Consider the following 25,659-nt stretch of genomic DNA (forward strand, 5'->3'; position numbering starts at 1 on the left):
AAAATCCCCAGACTCAGAGCAAGAGAGGGAAAGTCACCCAAAGGCAAGACCCACAGCAGAGGAGAGCACGCCCAGGCCAGGCGTGTCTGTTAGGCTGTCTAGCAGTGGCTAGCATGTCGGGATGGAGCTAGGGTCCCACTCACCTGGGCCTCGACCCTGACCATTTCACCCACCCTGGTCCTGCCTCCGCCTGGGAACCCTGCCTGCCTCAGGCCCTGTGCCCAGCTATGCCTGTCATGGCCCTACCTCTATGTGGGGACTCCCCGTGGCCTCAGGCCTAGGTCTGGCTGCGCTGTCCTGGCTGGCACTCACTTGGCTCGCATGAGGTCCTGGTCCTTGAGGGCAGAGCCCTGGAGGTAGATGACTCGCTGGGACCACAGGGGAATCTGCAGTACCCTGCGCACCTGGACATCCATTTCGGAGGGACACAGGATGACCACGTAGTAGTCCTGCTGGTCAGGCTCTATGTCAGTGCCTCTGAGCAGGGTCCTGTCCCCCCAGCCTGTATTGTTTCCTGAATGGTGTCATTCCCAGGGCTTTATGGGACCACCACAGACTGCCCCCTCACCCCCCAACACACACACACCAGATATGACAACCAGGGTCTGGAATGCTCAGGAACCTTGCCTAAGCATGTGGCAGTCTTGTACAGCGGGGGGTGGGAGATGGGGGTTGCCAGGAGGTGACTGCTCTGGGAGCCCGGAAAAAATCTGAGGCTCCCCAGGGGTGCCCACAGCCTTACCTGGAGCCGGGGGTGGGCGTAGAACTCATTCAGGAAATCCATGAGGAGGTCGATCTTGAGGGAGCTCACACACAGGACCACATGCTTTTCTGTCTGTGCTCGGTGGCGGCTGTAGTTACCCCCTGACTTCTGTCTCTCCATCCAGAGGTAGACAAGCTCTTCAAACTGTGGAGAGGGAGCAAGGGCACAGGCATCCATGGGGGGCAAAGGGTGGAGCAGCTGTGGAGTAGCAGTGGAATGGGGGGCTGTCCAGGGTGGAAATACCAGCTGATGAGGACAGACAGGAAGAGCCGGCCTGCTTGGTTGGCAGGATGTGGAAGTGTTGGGGACAGGAACTTTAGCAGAAACCAGAGCAGGACCCTGAGATGGCATGTGTAAAGCCGTGTCAGCAACCGTGGTGTGTGACCCAGGTCATGGCAAGTCCAGCTTGTGGCCTCAGAAGCTACCTGGCCAGTAGTGGGTGCCAGAGCCTGTACTCTGGACATCTGGACTGACACGAGAGTCCTGGCCCCTGCCTATCAGCTTTCCTAACAGTGGTAGGAAACACTCAGCATTGAAGTTAGGGATTTCTCGCTAGCAACAGTGACCAGATTAGGCATCAGGTTCCTGATGTGGAAGCCATGTGGGGTCCTTGCCAGTGGGGTCCTCTCGGACTGGGTGGGAAGAGTTCTGAGGACTGCCAGGTTCACGTCTGCCTGGGTCATGTGAGCTGCTCAGCACTGGCTCTGCCCAAGGCCTCACAGGGCACGTGGCTCTGAGGTCAGGAGCATCTTGAGCATCAGGACCACACGCGGCTTTAGCCCATTTCTGAGTGGACTGTGGCAGTAGGCCCTGACTGCTGTGTCTACTCCCATCTTCATCTCACTTACATGGGTCCTCACCTGGAGACCTGTGGCCGGGTTCTTCAAGACCCTGGGGTTGGGGAACACAGGGGCCCCCTGCAGGTGGTCCATGGTAGGGCACTGCTGCTGGACGACCTCTCTCAGGCCTGTTTCCTCACTTGGAAAGTACAAGAATAGTGCCTGTCTTGCAGGCTATGGTGAGGGGTAACAGAGCTAATGAAGGATTAACAGTGATTCCTAAAGTTACAACTGCTCAGAGTCTCAAGATGGGAGCTGACTTGGAAAGGGGGGGGTGATTTGTGGCTATAATTTGTTGACCTGAGGTCATCCTGGATTATGGTGACTCCTAAATCCAATACCCATGGGGTCCTTGTAGGTGGAACAAGGGCCACAAGGTCGTGTGGAGATGGGCATAAGGTTGAGGATGTGCTCAGGAGGCCATCACAACCATGGGAACTACCAGACACTGGGCCCAGGTACTCCCAGTACTTCCAAAGCACCGCAGCCTCGTTCTGACCCGGCCTCCAGAACACCTGTTATGTAAATGTTTGGACACCGAGTCTTAAACATCCAACGCTAGGCCCCATGGAGGAGAGTGAGCCTCAGGGTCTCAGAGCCTCCGAGAGGGAAAGAAGAGTTCCAGTCCTACTCCATTTCAGAGTGACTCTGGGGTTACTGGGGCAGAGGCAGGGGCTCATCCTCACTTGGCAAAGGGACTGGGTTATCCAGAGAGAGTCCAGATAGAAAATGGAGGCTGAGAGTCGCATGCCTGGATTGGGGTTGCCTGTCCATGGACCCATCTTTGGCACTGTCTTCAACTTCTGCTGGGTCAGGGGATCGTGGATGAATCACTGAAGAGCTGGTGGGCTACAAGATGAGAAGGCAGGACGGAATTCTGATGCTTTGCAGAGGGGATGGGGATGGGGCAGCGTACTGAGAACAGGACCTATAGTTGATGGAGTGGGTCCCCAAAGATATGTGCTCCTGGAACCTAGGAATGTGACTTCATTCGGAAAAATAAAAGAAGGCTTTTGTAGAGATCAGGGTGTAGCCTTTAGGTCGGGAACCTGACATGATCTTGATCAGGATGACCACCAGGAGCTGTGAGAGTTAAATCTTGGGTATTGTACCATCAAAGCCCACACTGGAGAAGACACAGGTGCCAGGTCCAGCAAGAAGAAAGGAGATGGGGGGATAGGAGGGAGGCGAGCCACAGAGGAAAGGCCATGTGCAGGGCAGACAGTTTGGAATGATTCATCTATAAGCCAAAAGACCCTGAGGGTCAGTAGCTGAGGCAGGGCTAACTCCATGCCTTTTGGAGCCCTCTGAGAACCATGTCACTTACACCAGATTTGGGACCTATGATCTTCATAATTGTGGAGGAAAGGTATTGCTCCTAAGTCCACAGTGTGTGGCTACCTTTCAGCAGTTTCTGGAGACACCCGCACACTCCAGCCCAGGGACTCTGAGCATAGAGGGGCCAAAGCAGAGCCATCTTGGATGTGATGACCCATGAATGGAAGCACAGTCCAAGCTCAGACACAAGGTTAGCTAACAGAACCTGACAAAATTCAGCAGATGCCAGCATGACACTATGAAACATCACAGGCTATGTTTCAGGAATTCAAGGATGGTTAATAGTAGACAATTGTATACATTTTAAATGTGTCAAAAAAAACTGTATATATAAAATGTATGACCCTAATAATTTAAGGAGCAAACACTCAATTGGACTGATCAAAAGTATTTAATTTAAAAAATTCTATGGGTGGGAGGTGGTGGCGCACACCTTTAATCCCAGCACTTGGTAGGCAGAGGCAGGTGAATCTCAGTGAGTTTGAGGCCAGCCTGGTCTACAAAGCGAGTTCCAGGACAGCCAGGACTTATACAGAGAAACCCTGTCTTGAAAAAAAAAATTCTATGGGCTGGAGAGAATGCTCAGTGGTTGAGAGCATTGGCTGGCTGCTCTTCCAGAGAATCTGGGTTCAATTCCCAGTACACACATGGCAGCTCTCAAATGGCAGCTGTAATTCTGGTTCCAGGGGATCTGACACCTTCACACAGACATACATTTGGGTAAAATACCAGTGCACATGAAATGAATTAAAAAAAAATCATAAAAGAAAAATCTGGGGTTGGGGATTTAGCTCAGTGGTAGAGCACTTGCCTAGCAAACACAGGCTCTGGGATCGATCATCAGCTCAAAAAAAAAAAACCAGAAGATGAAGAAATCTGGTCTTCACAAACTGGGATGAAAAGGAAGGTCTATGCAAACTCAAACTCAGCAGCTTGTCAGAGGGCCATCAGAATGAGAGCTCGGAGGCTTAAGGCCAGTCCGTGGAAGCTGACCAGTGACCAGCAGAGCTTGCTAGATAGACACTCCACACACCAGCACTATCAGAGCTCAGAAGTAGAAGTGCAATGTTTATACAGGACAAAACTACAAGAGAACATGAGGAAGCGTAATGAGAGCTTTGTGCCTGCGTAAAACCGAACAACGAAAATGTGAGGTTTCTGAGCAAGGTGTGGTGGTGCACGCCTTTCATCCCAACATTCCTGAGGCAGAGGCAGGAGGATCTGTGAGTTTGAGGCCAGCCTAGTCTACCTGGCAAGCTCCAGGACTACTTGGAGAGACATTGTTTCAAACCTCTGTTAACAAAAAAGAAAAAAAGAAAAGAAAAAAAAAGAAAGGAAGGAAGGAAGGAAGGAAGGAAGGAAGGAAGGAAGGAAGCAAGCTTTGCAACACTCCAGGAATGTTGGAGACTTGCTAGGAAATGCTAAAGGCCTAATAAGCCACAACCTGGTCCTTACCACATATGTAAATATGATTCTTATAAAAATCCTCATGTGGGGAGTTGGTTTTGAACCTGCTTAAGGCTGAGGTCGCGGGTGGGTACTACCAGAGGCCTGGCCTGGGAATTAGAAATCTTACACAGACTAGCAAGGATCCAAGAGGCTTCTGAACTGGAGGAGGGAGGGTTGGAGACACCTTCCAGAGTCTCCTATGCAGAACCTCAGGAATGGAGGTGCTCGAGGGATGGGGGATGTGCACTGGGCTGAGGCAGGCCCATCCACATCCTGCCATACACGCTCTGTTCTGGGTGGGCCTGGCCCTCCATGTGAGGGGCTAATCTTAAACTTTTACAAGAAAACAGACTTACAATTGAAGGAGGGAATGAACCTTTTAGGTAAGAGAGGAAAATGTTGAGATGCATTAATGTTAAGGTATTAGACCTCGTTAAAACCCCAACTGCCTGAAGGGCAGGACCCTTGACCACGGCAAGAAACGAGTTCACGGACCAGCAGCTAGAAGCAGAATACTCCAGGACTGGCTTCTGGGCACAGGGAAGCTAACAGGTGGTGGTGGGGGTGCCTGGAAGGACAGTGATGTGTGAAAGGATCAGCACACTGTAGGCTTTCAGAGCAGCTTACTCAGGACAGGGGCAGTGCAGGGGCAGGCAGCTCCTTCTGGGAGAAGTAAGGTGGTGCCTGCTGGGCTAGGGGCTCAGTGCTGCAAGGCCAGAGATGGGACAAGCCTAAAGTTAGAGCTTAGGGTCAGCAATGACACTTCAGTTGCCCCTTGTAGCCCTAAAAAGTTGCTTAGCTGTGAGTGGGAAAGAGGGTGAAGTTCACCTCCACAATGTGTCTCTGCATAGGTTCATGAGGGGGTCACTTGGGTACCTAAGACCCTCTGGAAGGAGAAGCCTGTGCCCCCTGGTTGCTCTTGGGCAGAACATCAATTCGCGGTTCACCAGTCAAGGGAGAACCTGTGCAATGCCCCACCACGGAGCAGGGAACACCTCAGTGCTCTTCCCGGTGCTCCTCTCCTGGGAATGATCTTCCAACGTGTTCACAGCCTCCCTGGGTCCCTCCTGTCCTTATGTCACTCCTCAGGAGGCGGCCTCCTGGCTGTCCCTGTGCTGAGCATGGGGACTCACCTGCAGTGGGAGCACCACAAGGGTCACACAGATCAGGATGACCACCAGGAGCTGGGAGGGCCAGATCTTGGGTGTCACATCACCAAAGCCCACAGTTGAGAAAGTCACGATGCAGAAATAGAAGGAGGTCAGCAGGTTCAGGTTCCCGCCTGCCCGCTCCAGGTGCTGGATCCCACAGGTCCTAGACATCCAAAGAACAGGGCTGCAGCAGTGGCGGGGAGGGGCTGCAGCAGTGGGGGAGGTGCTGCAGCAGTGGCGGGGAGGGGCTGCAGCAGTGGGGGAGGCTGCAGCAGTGGCGGGGAGGGGCTGCAGCAGTGGAGGGGAGGGGCTGCAGCAGTGGCGGGGAGGGGCTGCAGCAGTGGGGGAGGCTGCAGCAGTGCATGGGAGGAGCTGAATGGTAAGAGACAAGGCTGCAGCGTGGAGTGGGCTGCCTGAGTTAGCTGCTGTGGACAGGGAGACCAGGCCTTCCCACCTTCCCGCCTCCTAGAGGGGTAAGGCTCTACCAGTCCTGGGGACTCTGTCACCTAGGACTTAAGTGATGCATCCCTGACCACTGGGTTACTGAGTGAGGTTGCAGAGCTAGGCCTGGATGCCCATTGCCCACAGGTGGACCTTGGCCCCCTGGCACTGAGTTTAGGTCCGAGCCTGGGGAAGCTGCTCATTCTAATCAGTGGTAAGGAGGTGGGGCTGCAGTGGCGAGGGGTACGCTTCTGCAGCAAAGGAGCGTGGCTGCAGCAGTGACGGTGTGGGGCTGCCCCATGCCCTGCCAACCTGTCCTCCAGGCCCTGCAGCCACTCCTAGCCAGCTCATCCTTGCCTGGGGGATGGCAGGTGGTGACTGGGCCCCTTGAGGACATGGAGCAGGGCCACTCTACGGGCAGACACAGGAAGTTGGCAGATCTGCCCATGTGACCAGCAGCTTCCCACTCTAGGGGATCCTCCCAAAGACTCTGGCTGCTTCTAGACTCTATTCTCAGATGGAAATCAAACCAGAGGGCCCCCACTCAGCCCAGGGGCCAGTCCCCTTCAGAGTTGCAAACAGAGTTTGGGCAGGCACCTGCAGGCCAGATGTGCCGTTGTATCCCTGCTCTCTGGACACAAGAGTTTGGAGCTAAGTTCTACAGTCAGCTTTGTACCCCTCTGCTACTGCCACCTGTCAATATCTTCCAGGTTTGAGGTCTGCCCGAGGAGTGGGGCTAGCCATGGCCACCTGATGGGACGGACCATGAGGTGTCTAGGGCACTCACCCTGTGAAGACGAGGCATAGCAGGGTACAGAAGAGGATGAGCACCTGGTTGAACATGGCTGACTGTGTGCGCAGGATGGCACGGTGGAAGTCATTCTGCAGAGAATGCAGCCATCAGAAGGCAGGGCTCACAGATACTCCCGTGCACAATAAGCAAATCTGGTCACAACTTCCAACCCAGGGGAGGGCTACAGGCAACGTTGCCCTGTGTTGTTCACCTAGACCTCAGCTTGGTCTCAGGATGATGAGCCATGCCCTGGGTGATGTCAAAATATGCCGGAGGGCAGAGAGGTGTGAGCACCTTTGGCTTCAAAACTGTTATATCACTGTGCAGCTGGAACAGGGCTGAGTCAAGGGGACCGGCCAGGAGGGGACAGGCCGCCAGGGAGATAGCTGTCATCCTGGCTTTCATTTACAGATGGGCACATTCCAGCAGAGGCTGGCCATGGGGGTAGTTGGAGCCTCCATTCTTCTGGCCTTGGTTTTGTGGCCCAGTTCTGGTTGTGCTCACTCACATCTGCACACCCTGTCCCACCTCAGCCCTGGAAAAGGTGTCTTCACAGAAAGAGGAAGCTCAAGGTTGGACTGGAATGCATCCCTGTGGCATGCAGTATCCTCCACTGCCTGGTCCCACCAGCAGGTGGGGAAACTGTTCTGGAGCTGATCTCACTTACAATCATGTTCTCCAGCGCGTGCTTGGCCAGCCAGCAGTTGAGAAACACGGGGATGAACAGGTTCCGAAGAGGTGGCCAGAAGACCTGTGGTGTGTGGGGGAGAGGTCAGGTGGGGCTTGGGTAGCCAAGCTTGGGGCTAGGGCTCACCCACCGTTATGATGAAGGGCAGTGTGTTGATCATCTCCAGGATGAAAGGAACGTGGAAGATCTGCTCCCAGATGTTGCCCTGGGGGCCAGAGGTACTTCAGAGCCAGCAAGGGGCAGGACAGGGCCACAGGGCAATCAGGGTCAGGGAAGGGGACTGGGAGACAGGGAGATAGGGAGAGGTGAAGGTTGGAAGTGGGCAGTCTTTGAGTTAGGGATCCTGGTGCTAGGGGAGGGGCTGTGGAGAAAGGGCATGGTGGGGAACCAGGGCAGGGTAGGCCAGGGGGGAACTTACTTTGTAGCTGAGGTAAATGAGAAGCCATGTCTCCAAGAAGCTTATTGTGGCCACAATGACCTGAGTGAAGAGAGCAGAGACTTGCAGCAGATCTGGGAACAGGTACTGACCTATGAGAGACTGAGCAGGCAGAGTGCTAACAAAGCTGGGTATTCGGGAGTATGTGCGTGCGTGCGTGTGTGCGTGTCTACAGGGCTGCCTGCACCCTTGCTGCTGAAGTAAGATGGTCTTGACTGGAAGGACTTGCAGGCAGCTACTCTAGACCTTAGGGTAGGTAGAGGGCAGTCCAGACTCCGCCCTGCTGGGGCACCCTGTGGACAATCAGCGAAGCAGGATGGGTGGGGGAACCTGAAGAGCACCACTAACGCCACCCTAGGAGGCAGAGGCTCAGTTGGCAGTACTCCTGGGGCCCTGGGTGGGGATGGAGCTTCCACTACCGGCCTCTGCACGTCCTATGGGATCCTCCAGGCTAGGGACCCAGACCTCTGGGGCATGGTTGGAGAAGAGCCCCCCAGAAGCTGGCTGGAGTTACTGACCCCTACTTCTACTTCCTAGGTAGACAGTAAGGATAGGGTGGGTCAGCAGGAAGGAGAGGTTCTAACTGAGAAAGAGATCACGGGGTGGGGGTGGGGGGAGCGTGCTCTTGCGGTCTCTGGGAAAACTTGAGTAAGAGAGTTGTTAGACTTGGGTCTCTGCCTTCTGAGCCTAAGTCCCTGCTTACTTAGTGAGCCTTCTGCTCTCAAACGTAACCCGAGCCCTCTCCTTACTGAGTCCACACAAGCAGCCTCCGCTGTACAGGGAGGAGAGGTAGGCTTAGACTCACCTGGATCACCCACAGAGCCATCTTCCTCTCCACCCACAGGATGGGTGCCCTAGGAAGAGAAGGGAGGTGAGGCTGGAACAGTGTCACAACTGCCAGGGCACTTCCCTTCAGGCTCCAGAAGAATGTTACTGAGGTTCTTCTGACAAGTGAGGGCCCAGTGGCCAGATGTGGAGGGTGAGTGGCAGAACTGACAGAGCCTTCATTAAGTTACTCCTCTCTGATGGGGATAGCCTCGGCACTGACTTCAGCCAGCGTGCAAAGGTGTGGCTGAACATGTCCCAGGGGATTCAATGGGTCTTGGGTTAAGGCTGGGCATTGGCTCCACTGGAGCCAGACTGTTAAACTCCTACTGATCACACTGTCTACCCCACACCCCACCCCCACCCCGGCCCAGCCCAGTGTGGCCTGGCGAATGGGAGCCAGGAGCAGACTCACCAGTGAAACTCGAAGGATGAGCCATTGAAAGTGTAGTTATACTTCGTGCAGCCCCAGCTGTGAAGAGATAAAAGTACTGGCCCAGCCACAGACCTCCAGGGCCAACACTAAGGCTCCTTTCCAGAGCTGGGGTAAGTGGAAAGGATGCCCACTTGCTCACTCAGGGCCCACCATATATCCCAACTGGAGCTGATGCTCTAATGCATGAGGAGCCTCCTTGGCCCGCAGTGACCATGTAGGAGGCTCTCTAAACAAGAAGCATAGAGAACACATCCCTGTCTGGAGATCTGGGCCCTGCAGTGAGATGCTGCTCAGGAGAAAGTCAGGACTCAGCCTGTGCTGATGATAAGCTCCAGGGATGGCCCAGTGTGGACACTTACACCCACTGGAGGTCAGAGTTGCCTGAACAAGCCTGGATAGTTCTTGAGAGTCAGAAAGAACATTCCTACCTCAAGGAGATGAATTAATGACTCTCATCCCCAAGCCACTTGAAGATAAGCATATCCAAGCACCTTGGAACCAGCTGGTGAGAGATAGCATGGCACAGCCAACAGGCTAGCTATGCTCCAGGCCATAACCAGCACCAGGGTCCACTACCACAGGGACCTCACTGCACATAGAACCCAGAAAGGGGCAGCTCCTACCCTCTTCTCTTCTCACTTGAGCTTTATTGGGGGTTGTTACACTTAGTACCCAAAGAAGTCTCTGAGTCATCCACCCACCCTCTCTCTCATCCTCTTATCTAACACCTATCTCCTCATCTTTCATCAGCAACCACTCGCCTATCCATCCTTTATCTCCCTCATCTCCGGTCCGTGCATCCACCTATCTGTTATCCATCACCTGATCTGTGACCCATGCTTCCATCTACCTGCGCCCATCCTTCTATCCAACAACTATCCATTCACCTCTCATCAACATCCACCCATATGTCTATCCATGCATAATCTCATCTTTGGTCCATGCATCCATCATCACCTGATCTGTAATTCATGTCTCCATCTACTAATGCATCTTCTTCTCCAACATCTACTTAGCATCTCATCTTCTATCTATCCATTCAGCCATCTACCCAGCCAGTGTACCACTAGCCATCATTCACCCATTCATCCATCACCCAAATATCCATCATCTACCCACCCTCCAGCCCATTATCCCTGTTAGTGATGGTGATGAAGACAACAGACTTGGGTCCTCTAGGGAGGTGGGAGCAGAAGTCCTGAAGCCTCTGGGACTTGAGAAAGGTGAAACCTACCCCAAAACAGTGTTTGACTCAGTTATAGCCTCTATTTCTCCTCAAACAACCACAGAGGGTTCTTTCCTCCTCTGACCTGTGCAGTGATGAAAAGTTTGTTCTCTATAGCATGTGAGGGTTTCTGTTCTGGGAATTCTAGTTTTCCTGAAAGTGGGCAACAGATAAAAATAAGGGATTCAGTAAAACTTTGCTCCTGGGTCTGGCCTCCTGCCTGGAGATTTACAGGAGCCCTGAAGTTCAAGAAGAGCCTGCTACTCGATGTTGGCAGGGTTCACAGATGGCCCAGTAGTGTTATTCAAACCCCAGGCTCTGGCTAAGGAGTCCAGTGGCATCTGAGCCCACTTGTCAAGCCCACTGGTATACAAATTAGAGGCCAACAGAGTTCAAAAGAAACGGTCCCAGCAGAAGTAACTAACAAAGAGCAAGGGCAGGCACATTGTCCCCAGAGGGATGTGGGAAAGCAGGAAATGACGATGCAGGAACTCAGACCTGGGGGAGGAGTGTCACCTCAGAATAGAACTGAGAGAATGGAGCAGAGTAGGAGGCAGGGGCGACAAGCCTGCTGGTGGCCCGGGGCCCAGCTTCTGAACCCCACAGGACACAATTCAAGACAATCCTGGCACCGAGGGCCTCTGGACCAGCCCAGAGATGAACCGGAAGCATGCCAAGGCCTCCCTAGGCACCCTGCAAGGATCTGGGCTGGGAAACAGTACTGATGTCTCAAAGCAGCCAGGCAGTGGGAAGACCACTGAGAAGATGTCAGAGGAAGAATTCCCAGCCTCTTCTGCGGGACTCCTCTAAGGACACTTGAGAGCAGGCCTTCTTCCTCGAGGTGGTTGGAACACATACACTGTGGCTGCATGCACTGCACCACACTGGGGGGGGGGGGCTCTTCACGCTGACCCAGTCCCCATTCTAGGCATGACTCTATGTTGGGGTCACACTGGGGGAAGAAAAGACTCCCAAGGCTCTGGTGACTGGGCTTCTTGGGAGTGTGGTGAGGTGTTGGTCACAGGTCTCCCACACAGACGCCCATAATGCCAGTGGGGTTTAATGGAAAGGCTCAGCCTCAGGACCCTGGCCCCAGTCCCACAGGTTACCCACCATCCGATGCCCTGGTCTGGGTTGTCCAGCAGGACACGGACGATATACAGCAGGCAGGTGAGGAGCTTGAGGGAGAAGTTGAACAGCCGGATCCTCAAGCCTGTGGGGAGGGTGACATCAGGGCGGAAGCTCCAACGAGCAGGCTCACCCACTCTGCTGGGGTCTCTGAACAGCTCCCTCCTGAAGTGGCCCTGCATGGACCTCCCTCTCACATTTGCATTCCAGACACAGAGGACAGATGCATCTGCGCCCCCCTCCCACACCCAAGACTCCTCTGACCACTGAAGAGATGAGGCACTGAGGCTTGGTGCAGAGGCTTTGGGGTGCAGGGGCTTTGGGGTGCAGGGGCCTTGGGGTGCAGGGGCCTTGGGGTACAGGGGCCTTGGGGTACAGGGACTTTGGGGTGCAGAGGCTTGGGGTGTAGGAACTTTGGGGTGTACAGGCCTGGAGTACAGGGGACTTCCTGAGGGCACTTCCCTCATGGGAACAGATTTAGGACACTTGGCACCATAGCCTAACCTCCAAGCCCCTTCTTGCATCCTGGGTAGGTCCAGAGTGGCCAAGCTTAAAGTTGGGCAGGAGAAAGGGAAGCGTGGAGGTGGGGTCCCTGGGGTGTGGGCTGGAGTGACACAGGGGAGGTGACCCAGCTGGCTCCTGTGGACAGTCTATCCCAGTTCAACCCAGTGTCCAGCATGGGGGGGGATGTCTCCACAGGTCAAGAAATGGGAAGCCGAGGCGACCTTTGCGCCTCCCCAGGCTCCCGACCCTGCCCACCCCTCTCCTCCCGGCGCCAGCCCCTGACTCACTGGATCTTTGGTTTTTGATGAAGAACAGCTTGAGCCGTTCTTTGCAGGTGTTCTCATTGACGTAGAATTCCACCTGGACCCTGAGGGAGGAGAGGAGGCTGAGGCTTGGGGTCGGGCGGTTCAGGCTCAAGGCAGGGGCTGGAGCCTCAAGCCAGAGCCAGAGCCCCAAGCCCAGCTGGGTTCTTTCAAACCACAGGAGCAGAGAGGAACTTGGGAGGGACAAACGTCCCTACTTTGGCCCATCAAGGTCTGTGTCTGAAGCAGCCAATGGTCTTCCCAAAGCCTCCCCTTGGTACACCTGCGGCCACTGGTGTACCATCTGCTCAGTATCCAGAGCCCCCCAGGCCCCAAGGAGGTCAGGGCCATAGCACCCATGGAGCTTTGGGCATTGGGTACTCAAACCTAGTAAAATGTTCAGGAGCTGACAGTCGTTATGTCTGGTGGCATTTAGGGTTTGTATCCTGAGGCCTATATTCATTATAATCTCGAGGATGGTCAGAAGGGCCAGCAGGAAGTGGTCATCCATGAGCTGCCCCTCAAGTCAACCTGTGGACTTGACCTCCATTCACCCTCTCCCATGGCACTGCACACAGAGGCCGGTCTCTGAGGTGTGGGCACACTTACGTTCCTAGAGGTCCTAAGATCACCCAGAGTAAAGAGTGAGTGAGCATCTGACTCACTTATGCCCCACTGCCACACCCAGGAAGACCATGTGTTCACTGAGAATAACTCTGTGGCTAAGGGAAGACAAGCTGCTGTTCTGAATCCCCAAGCCTCAGACATAATCCTAGGCCCTACCCATCCCATCCAGGAGCAGGAGATGAAAAGGCCGGTATTGACCTAGGAAGGATGATGGGAGTCCGAGTTTGGAGTCTGGACTCCTGAGCAGGTGTAGTCAGCTTGCAGCATTTCCTCTGTGAACTGGAGCAATCACGTGCCCTGGAGTGGTCCATGGCTCACTGTGATGGACACAGGGCTCCCTGGACATGTGGCTCCTACCAGCACAACCTCAGCACCACCCCCCCCCCAAAACCCAGGCTGAAACTTCACCAGGAAGGAATGAGGTGGGACACAGCACGGTATAGGGTCACAACTCAGAAGGGCAGAGGGACAGTGTGTCCTGCAGGCTTGTCTTGCTGCCTGGAAGGATCTTGCAGGGTATGGAGAAGGCTGCTGCCTCTCTATGGGCAAAGGAGACAAACCTGAGCTTAGATCCCTGTTTCTACCCTTTACCCGTCACTGCTGCTGTCTACTGGGGAAGGTGGCACCAAGCCCAGGGTGGGTGGACTCTCAACACCTCTTTCCTCTGATCAGGTACTGGCTCTGTCCAGACAGTTGGAGAGTTTAATGTCAGTGTCTGGCTGGGGCTGACCATTCCTACAGCCCCCAAAGTGTCTTCAATAGTCACTATTAGGCCAGTGTGATGGTTTAGTGGGGGACAGCACTTGCCACCAAGCCCAAAGACCTGAGCTGGATCCCCAGGTCCCACACGGTGGAAGGAGGGAACTGGCCACTGCATGTTATCCACTAACTTTCACATGCCTGCTGTGGTACACGCATGCTCCAACAGGCACACACCAAATACATAAATAAATACAGGTAATAAAAACGTATTTTAAAATCGAATCACCATCCCTGAAGCCTGGTGAGTTCAGACTGCTGTGTGCACAGCACCTTTGCTGTGCGTCCTGTCCATGGGCTGAGGGAGTGGTCTGGGTCACAGTGGTTCTGCTTGTCAGAGTTCCCTGAGGGCCCAAGGGCCTGGTCATCTCACTTGGACCAAGGCACTATTGGGGTCCACCCTGGACTGCATAGCAAGTCAAGCTTCCTATAAGCAAGTAGGGGCCAACCCAGTGCTAATGGCTGGTGTGTCCTAGCATATCCCACCATACTTCTGAGTTTCACTTTACCCAACATCCCCCACTGTACCTCAGTACACCTTGCTGACCCAGTATACACCATCTGCTATGCCCCACATATTACACTGTATACCAGCGAGCTCCATGCCCCACATCCTTTGGCATACCCACTATGCTACAACACACCTCTGCACCCCACTTTATCCATAACACCCCTACTGTGTCCCTACAGTGCCTTGGTGTACCGCACTGTGCCCAGTGCCAAACTATACCCAGCTGCATGGCAGCACAGGGTTTTATAGGGTGCTAGCACCCCCAGGCAGGAAAGGACACTGTATGTGAGTGCCTGGAGAGTCACTTGTGCACCTTTCTCTTTGCAGGAGCCTGAGGCGAGGTGGACAGGCTGCACAGGGGTGGGGGGCAGGGAAGTTATCAGGTGGAGTGAGGGACCACCTGTATCTTAAAAGCATGTATGAAACTCACGGATCACTCTCCTGGGCACCCACCTCTACAATAAAGGCCTCAGGGAAGGGTCTTCCCAGTTTGTGGGAGCCCATTTTCAGGTTCCTAGTGGCTTTACCCAGCAGGTGTGCATAGAGAGGATGATTGGACCATGGGCCTGAGTACCAGGTGTCTGAGATGGTCTGCACTTGGCTGTGCTGGGGGAGGTCTTTTGCCCCACCTCTTGGCATTTCTATAAATACCCTAGGGCAGAGACAGGACCCTTTGGAATAGGTTCCAGGCCCCCTTGAGGCTATCCTGTATTTTCTGTCTGTTTGTCTCCACAATCTAAATCCTTCTGTCTACTATTTCCTGCTGCTGTCACTCAAGAAAACTCTGGGGAACTGTGGGGTTGGTGAGTAGCCATCACACACCAGTCTCCCTACATGCTCAACCCTGCCCCCCTCAAAACGGGGCCCTGGGCAGGTGACCAAGACCTTTGGGCAGTCTTTCTCCATCTCCCTTAGAGCACAGACCACAGCCTTTCTGAACCACTCTGGTTCCCCTCCCCTATCTTTGGCTCTGCTCCCATGCCACCCCTAAATGTAGAGGCCTCAAGGATTGTGACAGACTCTTGCAATCTGCCGGATCAAGGCACTAAATTCCACCTGCCATGGTGTGCCCCCAGTGGCTGAGCTGTCTATTCATTGCCCTTTGCTATTTTGTGTCGATATAGATATGATGAAGTGTTCATAAGGTGTCATGTGTTAAGAGTTTAATCCCTAAGAGGCAGGAAGAAGATAGGAACTAAATAAGCCGTGATATATATATGTGTGTGTGTGTGTGTGTGTGTGTGTGTGTGTGTGTGTGTGTGTGTGTACTGATAGGGGGTTTAGGATTAGGTGAGATCACCAGGGAAGAACCCACAATCAGTCCTGGTGACTTTATAGGCAAGGGAAACATAAGAGTCAGATACATACATATGTGCTCCAGCTCCTGCCATGTAGGATGCCTGGGACCACCTCAGACCTCTGCCTGTAAAATGATTATCACCAGATGTGGGCCCTTGACATCTGACCTTGAGCTGCCAGTCTATGGACTGCCACACTCCCCTGGGCAGAATTATCCATTGCCGAGCTACTGACGCCTCCTCTCCTCTCTCATTAGAGATGGATGCCCCAGCACACACTGGAGAAGCACCTGTGTGCCCTTCCTACAGCCAGAACTCTAAGCACAGGCTCTGAGTCCTCCCAGGGACCTCACCTGGGGAAGGACAGAACCCTGACCCTCCCCTGCACCCTGCCGCCCCATCTCACTAGACATTCTCATGGCACATTCCTGTTGGACATCCCCTGCTGCTTCCCAACTGTGTCTGACCACCACCCCCAGGTCCCCTAAGCACCCAGTCCTCCACCCCATGCCCATGACCACTTCCAACTCCACTCTCCAGTGTCCTGGACCCTCAAGGACCCTTCTTATCATCTTCCCAGGAGCATCTTGATACCAGAAAATTCAGCCACCTGTGAAGGCCAAGAAGTCACCATGGCCACTGTGCTGCTCAGTGAACAACCAGGAACCTGGGACACTCAGCCTTGCCCCTTGCTGACATCCTCCCCCAGCCCTGGAAAAACTGATCTGACATTCTCCCTGAACCAGTATAGCCCCGACCAATGACACCCCATGAACAGAACACAGCCACCTCCCAGAGGGCTGCCCATTAGGCTGCCAACACCCATTTGATGGCCCCAGGTGTTTTGCAGGCAGTGCCCACTTATGGCTGAAGGTGTTCTCCTGGAAGAGCCGTAAGGCCTGCTTGGCTCCCTTGAAGTCAGAGCTCTCCAATGCCAGAGAAATCAATGAGTCTTCCTTTACTTTTAAATTTTTAATAAACTGTGGCCACTTACTTCCTCTAGCACCACACAAAACAGGGATTGAAACTATCCATTTTACTCCAATCTGTGTTTAAGACAGCATGCGTGATCTGCCCTAAGGAAAGATGAAGACCCCGAGCACAGTCTTATAGGACCACAGGGAGTTTGTGAATGAGGTGCACCTCTTATAGCTCCTACTCACAGGCACCCTTGGGTCTTTATGAAGCTCCCAGGAGTCATAGAAACTGTGTTGGCCCAGCAGGCAGAGTCTAAGCCTGAGAGCCAGTGCCCACTGGGAAGCCAGACAGATGCAGGCTCTGCTTCTCACCGGCCCTTAGCTTAGCTTCCTCACCGGGAATGGGTACAGTGATGAAGTAAACACTCCCATAGCATCACACAGCACCCAGAAGATTAAGTGTTTTTATCAGCGGTGAAGTTAAGATGTGTCCCACTGTGTCCCTTGGGAATGAGCTCAGAGAGAGGATATACAGTGAGAGATAATGGTATGGGGCCCGGGAGCTCATGGTGCTGGCACAGGGGTCAAAGTTCATGGAGCCAGAAAGCCATCTCAGGGCTAGAATGTTCAGTGTATCACAGTGCAAACTCACAGCCTGGCTACATACACACCAGCCATGCCCACGGACACAGTATAGAGCACAGGCCCAACTGCCAGTCTGAGCCGGAGCAAAACACTCGATCCAGCTTAGGGTGGAGCTAGAGGGTGTAGTCACCGTATTGGCTTCTTGGGTGAGTGGGTAAGAAGGACCCAGAGCAGGCTGCCAGGAGCAACTCAAACTTGCTCCTCCCTGCACCTGCCGAGGTCCAGTCAGTGGGAAGGGATCTGATGCCCCCAACCCCAAGCTTTCATAATGCCCAGGGGAGTCAGTAGAACTCCATCTGTGGCACCCTCCTGTGGCTCTGGATCTTTTTTGAAGGGCCAGCTGGGGCTCACAGCTCTCCTAGCTTCTCACTGCTGTCCTAGAAGAGCTTGCCAGGAAGGCCCCCTTTACAATGCTCCAGGCCCCATAGAGCCTGGGGGCAGGCAGTGAAGCCAGGCTGCCCAGGTATGCGTCCTTAAACTCCACCTGGGAAACTGAGAGAAGGGATCCAATTGGCCTGGGGAAATGGGCACTGGCTTCTCAAACTAACTCCCTTGGGAAGGGAGCGTTCTTGGGACTCACGGGCTCTCTGAAGAGCCTAGGACATCTACTCTGATGGGTGCTGGCTTTGGCCAGCACGGAAACAGCCTCAGCCCTTGGACAGCCACAGACAGGTTCCTGCTCCCCCACCATTGCCAGGTCTGAGGCACTGCCCCTCAGGTGCCTGGGGAGAGTGCTGCACCAGGTGGGTACCTCTGTGCCATGTCTGTTATCTACTGCACCACAGGGTCTAAGCTAGGAGATGGAGGTATAGGCTGTGTGTGGTCCCAGCTACCCAGCCTACAGCTGTGGGGTCAGAATAGGTTGAACCACAGTAACAGGGAAGCACCCCCAAATGGCCAGCAGCTGGAGACACCAAGCAAAGGGTGGTTATGAATTTTGACCATTAATTAATGGAAAAGACAGACAAGGCTCCATTTGGAGACCACATTGACAATAGGGGACCTGGGTCCCAGGAGCATGCCATTAACAGACTTCCTTCAGGGGTCCTGCCTGTGCCTCTCTCAAAGCCTTTGTTGCTTGACCTAACTCCAAGCTGAAGACAGAGAGGCGCCCAGCAGAGCCCTTGGCCCTTGCAGACTTTAGCCCACACAGGAAGCAGAGAGTAGCTGAGGTTGTAGGCTCTGGGGTCATATGAACACTAACCAGACAGGCACTGTGGCAGGCCTGAGTCCTGTCACCTGGCTGCTGCTGAAGATCTGGACACCACTGGCCTGGGGCATTGTGATAGTTTGAATGAGAATGGCCCCCAGAGGCTCATGGATACTGGAATTGTCCCACTTGGTGGAACAGTTTGGGAAGGATTAGGAGGTGTGGCCTTGTTGGAGGAGGACTGTCACTGGCGGTGGGCTTTGAAGTTTCAAAAGTTCACACCATTCCCAGTAAGCTCTCTCTGCTTCATGCTTATGGATCAGATGTAAGCTCCCAGCTACTGCTTCCTCCCCACCATGATGGACATGGACTAACCCTCTGAAACTGTAATTCCCAATCAACTCTTTTTTCTATAAGTTGCCTTGGTCATGGTGTCTCTTCACAGCAATAGAAAAGGAGCTAACACAAGTGTCCACCTCTGGGGAGCCCATTTCCTGTCTGCAGATTCTTCCCAGGGGACCATTAATCATGTGTCTTCAGCTCCAGCCCCCAGGACCAGAAGCAACTGCTGGACCTGGGAAGTGATAACCAACACTGTCATGTTTCTGCTTGGTTGTTGGCCCTTGGAACTGGGCAAGAGTAGCCTTTCCCATGGGGCCTGGTTCTCAGGGGTATCGGGATGCATCTGTCCCTGAGACAGTCCCTCCCCTGCGAAGCACTTACTGAGAGAGGGAAGAGTCCAGGCTGAAATCTTCCACATGAAGCCTGGAGACAGAGTGGACACATCAACACAAAAGGTAGATGGGGCCCCAGGACCACATTAGGACTCCAGGCAGTATCCCACAGCAATAGGATATGCCAGAAGGACCCATCCTTGTGACCTCTGGAGCCCCAGGTATGACAGGTAGTGTCAGGACAGGCAGCCTAGCATGCAAGCAGTAGAAGCCAGACCTACCCCTTGGAACCGGAGAAAGCAGCCGAGTCCATAGGGGTGCTTGTACATGCAGGCTCTGCGCTCTGGCCAGAGTGACAACCACAATGACGACAGGGCCCTACCTTTAGCCAAGAGACAAAGATCTGTCTCTCTCCCAGTCAGTGTTAAGCCTCTCTCAGGCCTCTATGTGACCCTGTGTCCAGCAGTAACCCTTCCAGTAGCACTGAGACCGAGGAAACTGAAGACAATTTAGTCCCTATACAGGATCACTGTTGGGTACAGGAAACCCTGAAGGGCCTGTCCCTTCGTTTCCTGTAGTTGGGCAGGCCAGGACTGGGAGCTGGTGTTTCTTGGGTGACTGAGGTGCACTCCTCTACCTGGCCAGCTCCAGACAACCTAACCTTGAGTTTCCCTAGACTATCCTGCCATGGAGAAGGGGCTCAGGGTCAGGATGATAGAGGTCAGCAGCTCGGAAGTATCGGCTTGTGTTGGGTGCTGGCAGCATTCTGTTCAGGGCCAGCCCCTCTAACCAAGGACTTCAGAGGGGCCTCTCTCAATGTTCAAAGCAACTATTTTCCAGGTGAGAAAACAAGGATGCAGTGAAGATTACTGCAGACCTCAGGCAGAGTCCAGTACAACCTGTGCTGGGACCTCTGTGAGGCCAGGATCCTTCTTCACTTTCCAATACGTGGCCCACCCTGGTCCTTGGGTGGACAAGGTGGAGGATGAGTGTACCCTTGGCAGAGTCAAGGTCCCCACTGGTATGGCAATGGGTGGACAGATCTGCACAGTTCAAGTTTAATTGGGTATGAAGTTTGGGGGTTCCTGGGAGCTTCCAGATTCCCTTCCTGTTTGTGTAGCTGAGATTCTCTTTCTTGCCCCAGCTCTGTCCTAAAATCTAGGATAAGGGTCTGAAGAGCCTGGCAGAGTTGTGGCTTCCTACGATGGGAATAGGATCAGGCAGTACCTAGCATGGAGGACCAGACCTGATGCTTACAATGCAGATCTGCTCCCTAGGTCAGACCAACTCCTATCTGCCTGGGCACCATCTGGACTCCTGAGCCATATTGCATGTGTGGAGTGCTTGAGGCTGGGACAAGGTGACTCCACTGTATTCAGACAGTGAGGCTACACACCCACTGTCTGGGCAATTCCCACCTCTGCAGTGTTCATGTCTTCCCCTTAAAGGACAATAGCCTGGGTGTAAGGGGCAGGGCATCATTGTCTGATGCAGACTCTGCCAGTGACTGGTGCCAGGGAATATGAGGTTGGTCACCTGAGATACCTGCCAGGGGAGCTGCAGAGGGTAGGGAGTGGTGGGAATGAAGGCAGGTTCACCTGCAACATCCAAATCCAAGATGGCTTAGCAGTATCTATGCCAGCAACTAGTGACCTAGGTACTAATCTGCCTCCCTTATCAGCACGACAGCCCTAAGGAGCTTAGACACGGGATAAATGAGGGCTACCATCGAGATTCCTCTCTGTACCTATAGCCTGATGCTTTCTCAGAACTTGGGGCTCCCCACAGGAGCCTTTGGGTAGACACGGGCATACCTGACTTGAACCATAAAGGGTCAAGTTCAGCTAGGCACTTTCCTAGGAGTCCTCTTGGCTGATAGGAGGTCAGGGTATTTGGGGGGTCTACTTCTCTCTGTACCCCATGAACACTGAATCTCAAGGGATGCTTTTGGGCATTCAGATAATTAATTTCATGTCAGGGAGGTTCCTCTAAGCAAACAAGGAGCCCACTTATTCTTCATTGGGTTGTATCCCCAGATTCACAGGCTATAGCCATAATCCCTGGTAGCTCAGGGTATAACTTAACAATATTAGGGGAAAATTGCAGAAACTAAGTTGAAATGGGGTCCTATTGGGGTCCCCATGCAGACCAGCTAGTATACGGGTAGGAAGAGTTCAAGACTCAAGCCACAGAGAGGAAAAACTGTGTGACTGCATGGGAGGATGGCCTGAATGTGGGAGAGGCCTTGGAGCAACCCACCCACATCCACTCCCAAATCCATGAGAAAATCAAGTTATATGGTTTCCACACCCCAGTCTATGACACACCCCCCCCACTCAACACACTTTAAAAAAAACCTGTGTCTATTAGAGGGCCCAGGAAGGAGTGTACCCCATAGCTGAGCCTGGTATCCATGTATATTCCAAGAGGATAAACCGTTGTCCAGATTGGCATACCAGGAAGGAGAAAGAACAGAACAATAGAGTATCAACTGAAGCAAGCCCTAGAGAGGTCTTAGGGGGCAGTGTGTAAAGCTGGAGTGTGTCCAACTGTCAGAGTAGGTAATGAGGCACTTGGGAGCCTAGAAAGGGTTAGGGGTGCTGTATGAAGGCCATTCAGTAGAGCCACTTGGTGGGGCAGAGGAGGGTCCATAATCCTGAAGGGTTGTGGGGCCCATGAGGTTCTGGACATGGAGGACAAGGACATCCCGACAAAGAAGATCCAAGGAGTCACCTCCTGAGCCCAAGAATACTAGGGTGAATAAAGCTGGGACAGGAAGAGACTCTGGTCCCTGCAGCTGGACTGGCAGGCCGGGGAACTCTTGGGAGAACATCAAGGCAACATTTGAGCCTGAGAAGCTGCCTTGTAAAGGCCTTAGCCTTTGGGGGTGGTCACTGACATATGATGGTCAGGGATGGAGCCTGGGAATGGAGTGGACCCGGAGTCTGGCTGGCTATTGAGAGACTTGATATCACAGTGTGTAGCCATGTCCCTAGTGAGATAGTGAGTGGTAGGGAAGTAGATGGTGTCAGGAGGTGTCAAGATGGGGTCTTGGAGTGCAGGTTCAGGGCAGACATGTGATGCCTGGGAAAAAGGTTGAAGACTCAGGGACTAGAATGTCCTGGCGGTAGGTCACAAAGCCATAAGGTAGGATCTTAGTCCTCAGAACACTTGGTTTTGGGGAAGTTGTGATGGGTGTGCAAGTATGGGGCAAGCTCAGCTCAGAAGTACAGTGGACAGTTGATCCTAGACTGGTCAACTTAGAAGCAGGATGGGGTGCCTGCACTGAGAAGGGGGATTCCTGGCACCCTTGCCCAGCCTCTACTCCTGGGCTATGCCCTGATGGGGGCTCCCTTCTCCTGGTGTTTGCCCTCAGTGGACTGAGAGCTTCTCTACGGTGTAGGCTCAAAGGGGTGGCCCCAATGTAGACATGCGCAGGGGGTGGGGATTAGTGGGGGAGGGGCGGAATGTGGCAATGCAAGAGGCTAGTCTCTGCAGCCTTAGGGATGGAAAGCAGGCCTTGACTAAGCCTCTGCACCATCCATCAGGCCCTGCCCCAACTCCATTCCAGCACTCCCCACCTCTACACCTTTACATTAAGACCCCAGGGATGTCAAAGGATAGAAGATTCTGGGCCCTGAAACTCCCCATGGCAGTGTCTGTGGGAATCTTAAATCCCTTCCTCTTCCTGGGATATGGAGACCTCACAGGTTGCCAAAACTCTGTTCCCTGGGCTCACCTCCTAGACATTTTTGTAGTCTCTACCTACAACACAGCCACCCCAGCACACCAGGACACCTGCTCTCTTGGTCCTGCTACCTACTGTGAAATACACTAGTGACCTACCTGTCACTTGGCACCTCCAGAGACTCCCAACATATGCCACTAGGGACAATTTCCAGGACCATCTCTGCCTTCTGTGCCCTCCAGTTGTCCTACAATCCCAGCCCCATGGGCACAGCTCAGGTGTGGCCTCTGTCCTGCCTGTGCAGAGGCTCTGTCCCACCCCCTGGCCTTCCAGCTACTTCTCCTTGGGCGTCCCCCCCCCCCTTACTCCCTTACTACATCAGTCAGTCCCTGAGGAAGCAGATGGGGCTGAGGGGAAGCCCACAGAGAGGACAGGTGGAAGGGTCTCAATGGTGGCCTAAAGTCAAGTGAATCCAAGGGTGTAGACGGAGGTCCAGCACCTGACCCATTGAGAGGTTCACCAATGACCCAGCCCTTCCTGGGTTCCAAAGCTTTGGAATAGAGGCCCCTCTCTCCAGCTCACATTTCCTAACCATTCTAAACCTCAGTGGGAGGCAGAGGAAGAAGGGCCAGGTTTGGTGAGTGAGAGGAACAGACACCAGGCCCGCTGTATCTATGAGAAAGTGCAGCGCATCAGGTACTATGTGGGCAGGGTCACACCACCATTGTGGATGTGCATGGGGGTCATGAGGATACTTTTCTCCTCTCTTTGCCTCCCTGCCTTCCCAGTGGTGGAGAGGCACCAGGCACTAACTTCCTGGACAGCAGCCCAGACATAGGACAGGGACAAGGGCAAGTCACAGCCCATGATCTTGCCTGGAAACTTCAGTAAACCCAATTCCTAATATGACCCTCTACCCCATCCTCCTCAGCTGGAATCTGCCTTGGCTCCTAACTGCTCATCATAGCAGGTGTTCAGATGCCAGCTAGAGGCCCAGGTGGTACCTGGGCCCAGCTGGGTAGACAGCTCCCTTCTCTCTGCTCTGCAGAAGTAAGCTGGTAAGGACCCTGCAAGTCAGGGAGAGAGCCACCCTTGTTAAAGGGCCACAGCTTAGCTTGTGGGCTACAGGGTCAAATGCAGCCACACGCAGAAGTAAGTGCAAATAGGGAAGGGCTTCCTGGAAGAGGTGGCCACAGATGTGTTGCACTCTAGGCTAAGATGCAGGCTGGGCAGAATTGCCATCCCTGCAGCTCACCTCTCATAGGGCCAGGAAGGCTGGGAAGGGAGCTTCTGGGATCACTGGCTCACAGTGTCCACTAAGAGAAGGGAGAGGCCAAGAGGGTCCCTAGGGCCTTGAGCAGCACTAACTACCCTCTTGCCCTGAGCTGCCCATCAGCTGTGGGAGGCCCCTCAAGAGCCACTTCTGGCAAATGGGAACAGGGTGGCATCAGCCTTCCCATGTGAGAAGCAGGAAACTGGTGTAAATGGGGGAGGCAAGGGAGAAGGGAGGGGTGCTCTGATCACCTTAGTCCAGCCATCTGTTGGGACCAGCCACTGCCAACCCATCAGGCTTGACCCAGCACCGGCACCTCATCCAGGGTTTTCACCATCCCTCTGTCCAGAAGGCCCTGCCAACTCTTGTTCATCCTTCAAACCAGTGCCCAGGAAGTGGCCTGGCCTGGTCCCATCCAGTCCTGCCCCAACCGCTATCAGAAAAGGCTTCGAGCCCACAATGTGTCCACACAAGGCCAGGTCTGATTCATTTCATCCCTCCCCCCCCCCCCCGCGCCCCGCAGCAGCCAGCAAGGTTCTTGGCACAGGCAGGTGACGGCTAGGGATTCGCTGCTGCAGAGACCTCAGTGTCCTCATCCATGAAATGGGGTGCCACATCCTGCCTGGAGCTTGCAGGAGGATGAAAAGGGTAGGCTCCCTTCTGCAAAAGCCGCCTGCATCCTGGCTGCCCAACCATGCTGGTGTTCAGCCTGTTCATGCCTTTACTAGCCCCCCCCCCCCCCTCCCCCCCCCCCCCAGCCAGTTTGCTATGTAGCCAGCCTGGGCCTCAGCTGCTCACCTCTGAAGTGCCTACCTCTCCACAGTGTCTCTCGCTGAACCCACCCGCGTGGGGCTTCCTGGAACAGTGTGGGCCGGGGCCACATGACCCAGAGCCCAGATCATACTTGCAGGGCCCTAGGTTCAGCCTCTAAGCAGGGGCCCAGGGTCTAAGTCTCCCCAGGCCAGGCTGAAGACAAGGGGTGGTGGGACGCCAAGGCGCCCTCTTCCCAGGCTACAGGCAACACCAGGCGTGGGGGTGCAGAGCCCGTGCTAGACAAAATGCAAGCGATGCGAAGCCCCTAGCGTGGGGTCCTGGTCCCCCGCAAGCGTCCCTACCTCTGGCCCACGTCGCTGCCTACGGAGCCCCCTCCACGGGCCGGTAGCAGAGGGCTGAGCCCATGCGGCTCCTCGGGGGCTGCAGCGCCGGCTGGGGTGTCCCCCGGACCCGCCTTGCCCTCGGACGGCGAGCGCGGCAGTTTGGCCCGCGCCATCCTGCGGGAGCGCTTGGCGCGGGTGGCTGTGGCGGGGGCGGCGCCGGGCGCAACCACCGTGCGCTCCTCACCCTCAACGCGCAGCACAGTGGAATGGTCCGGGGAGGGGAGGGCGTCGTCGTCTTGGCTCCCAGTGCACCAAGGTCGGCCCCAGGCTCTTATCCCAACCTGGATGCCTCAAGGAGGACGCAGTTCCAGTATACAGCTGTCCTACCTGCCTCCTACCAGAAGTAATAGTAACGGTGATGACGGCCACCGCGCTGAAGGGAGGGAATGCAGGAAGGGTAGCGTAGCTGACAGACAGCTCATGTGGCCTTGGCAGCTCACCTCCAGAGGAAGTTTGGTGAAGAGATGAGATAGTCATCTCTGCTGGGCATGTACCCACATCACAGGGTACTCCTGTGTGTCCTGGGAACCATTATCTATTATTCAGGATGGTAGGAAGCCCAGATCCCCACGGATCTTCTAACCTAAGTGAAGTGAGCCCACTGGTCAGATGGGAAATGGTAAGAGAGTGCCCATCCTCCTT

General features: G+C 54.3%; 1 protein-coding gene across 1 annotated transcript in view; it reads right to left on the bottom strand.

Annotated features, from left to right (window-relative positions):
• The window catches only part of Kcnt1 (potassium sodium-activated channel subfamily T member 1), a 46,665-nt gene extending 21,501 nt beyond the window's left edge, over positions 1 to 25,164 (bottom strand). The window contains 13 exon segments of the mRNA XM_036186182.1: positions 313 to 449; positions 743 to 907; positions 5,523 to 5,703; positions 6,769 to 6,863; positions 7,442 to 7,525; positions 7,593 to 7,667; positions 7,881 to 7,940; positions 8,704 to 8,752; positions 9,139 to 9,195; positions 11,498 to 11,597; positions 12,304 to 12,383; positions 18,949 to 18,990; positions 24,976 to 25,164. Of these exon segments, the coding sequence (XP_036042075.1) occupies positions 313 to 449; positions 743 to 907; positions 5,523 to 5,703; positions 6,769 to 6,863; positions 7,442 to 7,525; positions 7,593 to 7,667; positions 7,881 to 7,940; positions 8,704 to 8,752; positions 9,139 to 9,195; positions 11,498 to 11,597; positions 12,304 to 12,383; positions 18,949 to 18,990; positions 24,976 to 25,130 (1,280 nt within the window). The 5' untranslated portion in view covers positions 25,131 to 25,164.
• Positions 25,165 to 25,659: the final 495 nt, after the last annotated feature.

The sequence above is a fragment of the Onychomys torridus genome, chromosome 4, assembly GCF_903995425.1.
Source record: "Onychomys torridus chromosome 4, mOncTor1.1, whole genome shotgun sequence".
Taxonomy (NCBI): Eukaryota; Metazoa; Chordata; class Mammalia; order Rodentia; family Cricetidae; genus Onychomys; species Onychomys torridus.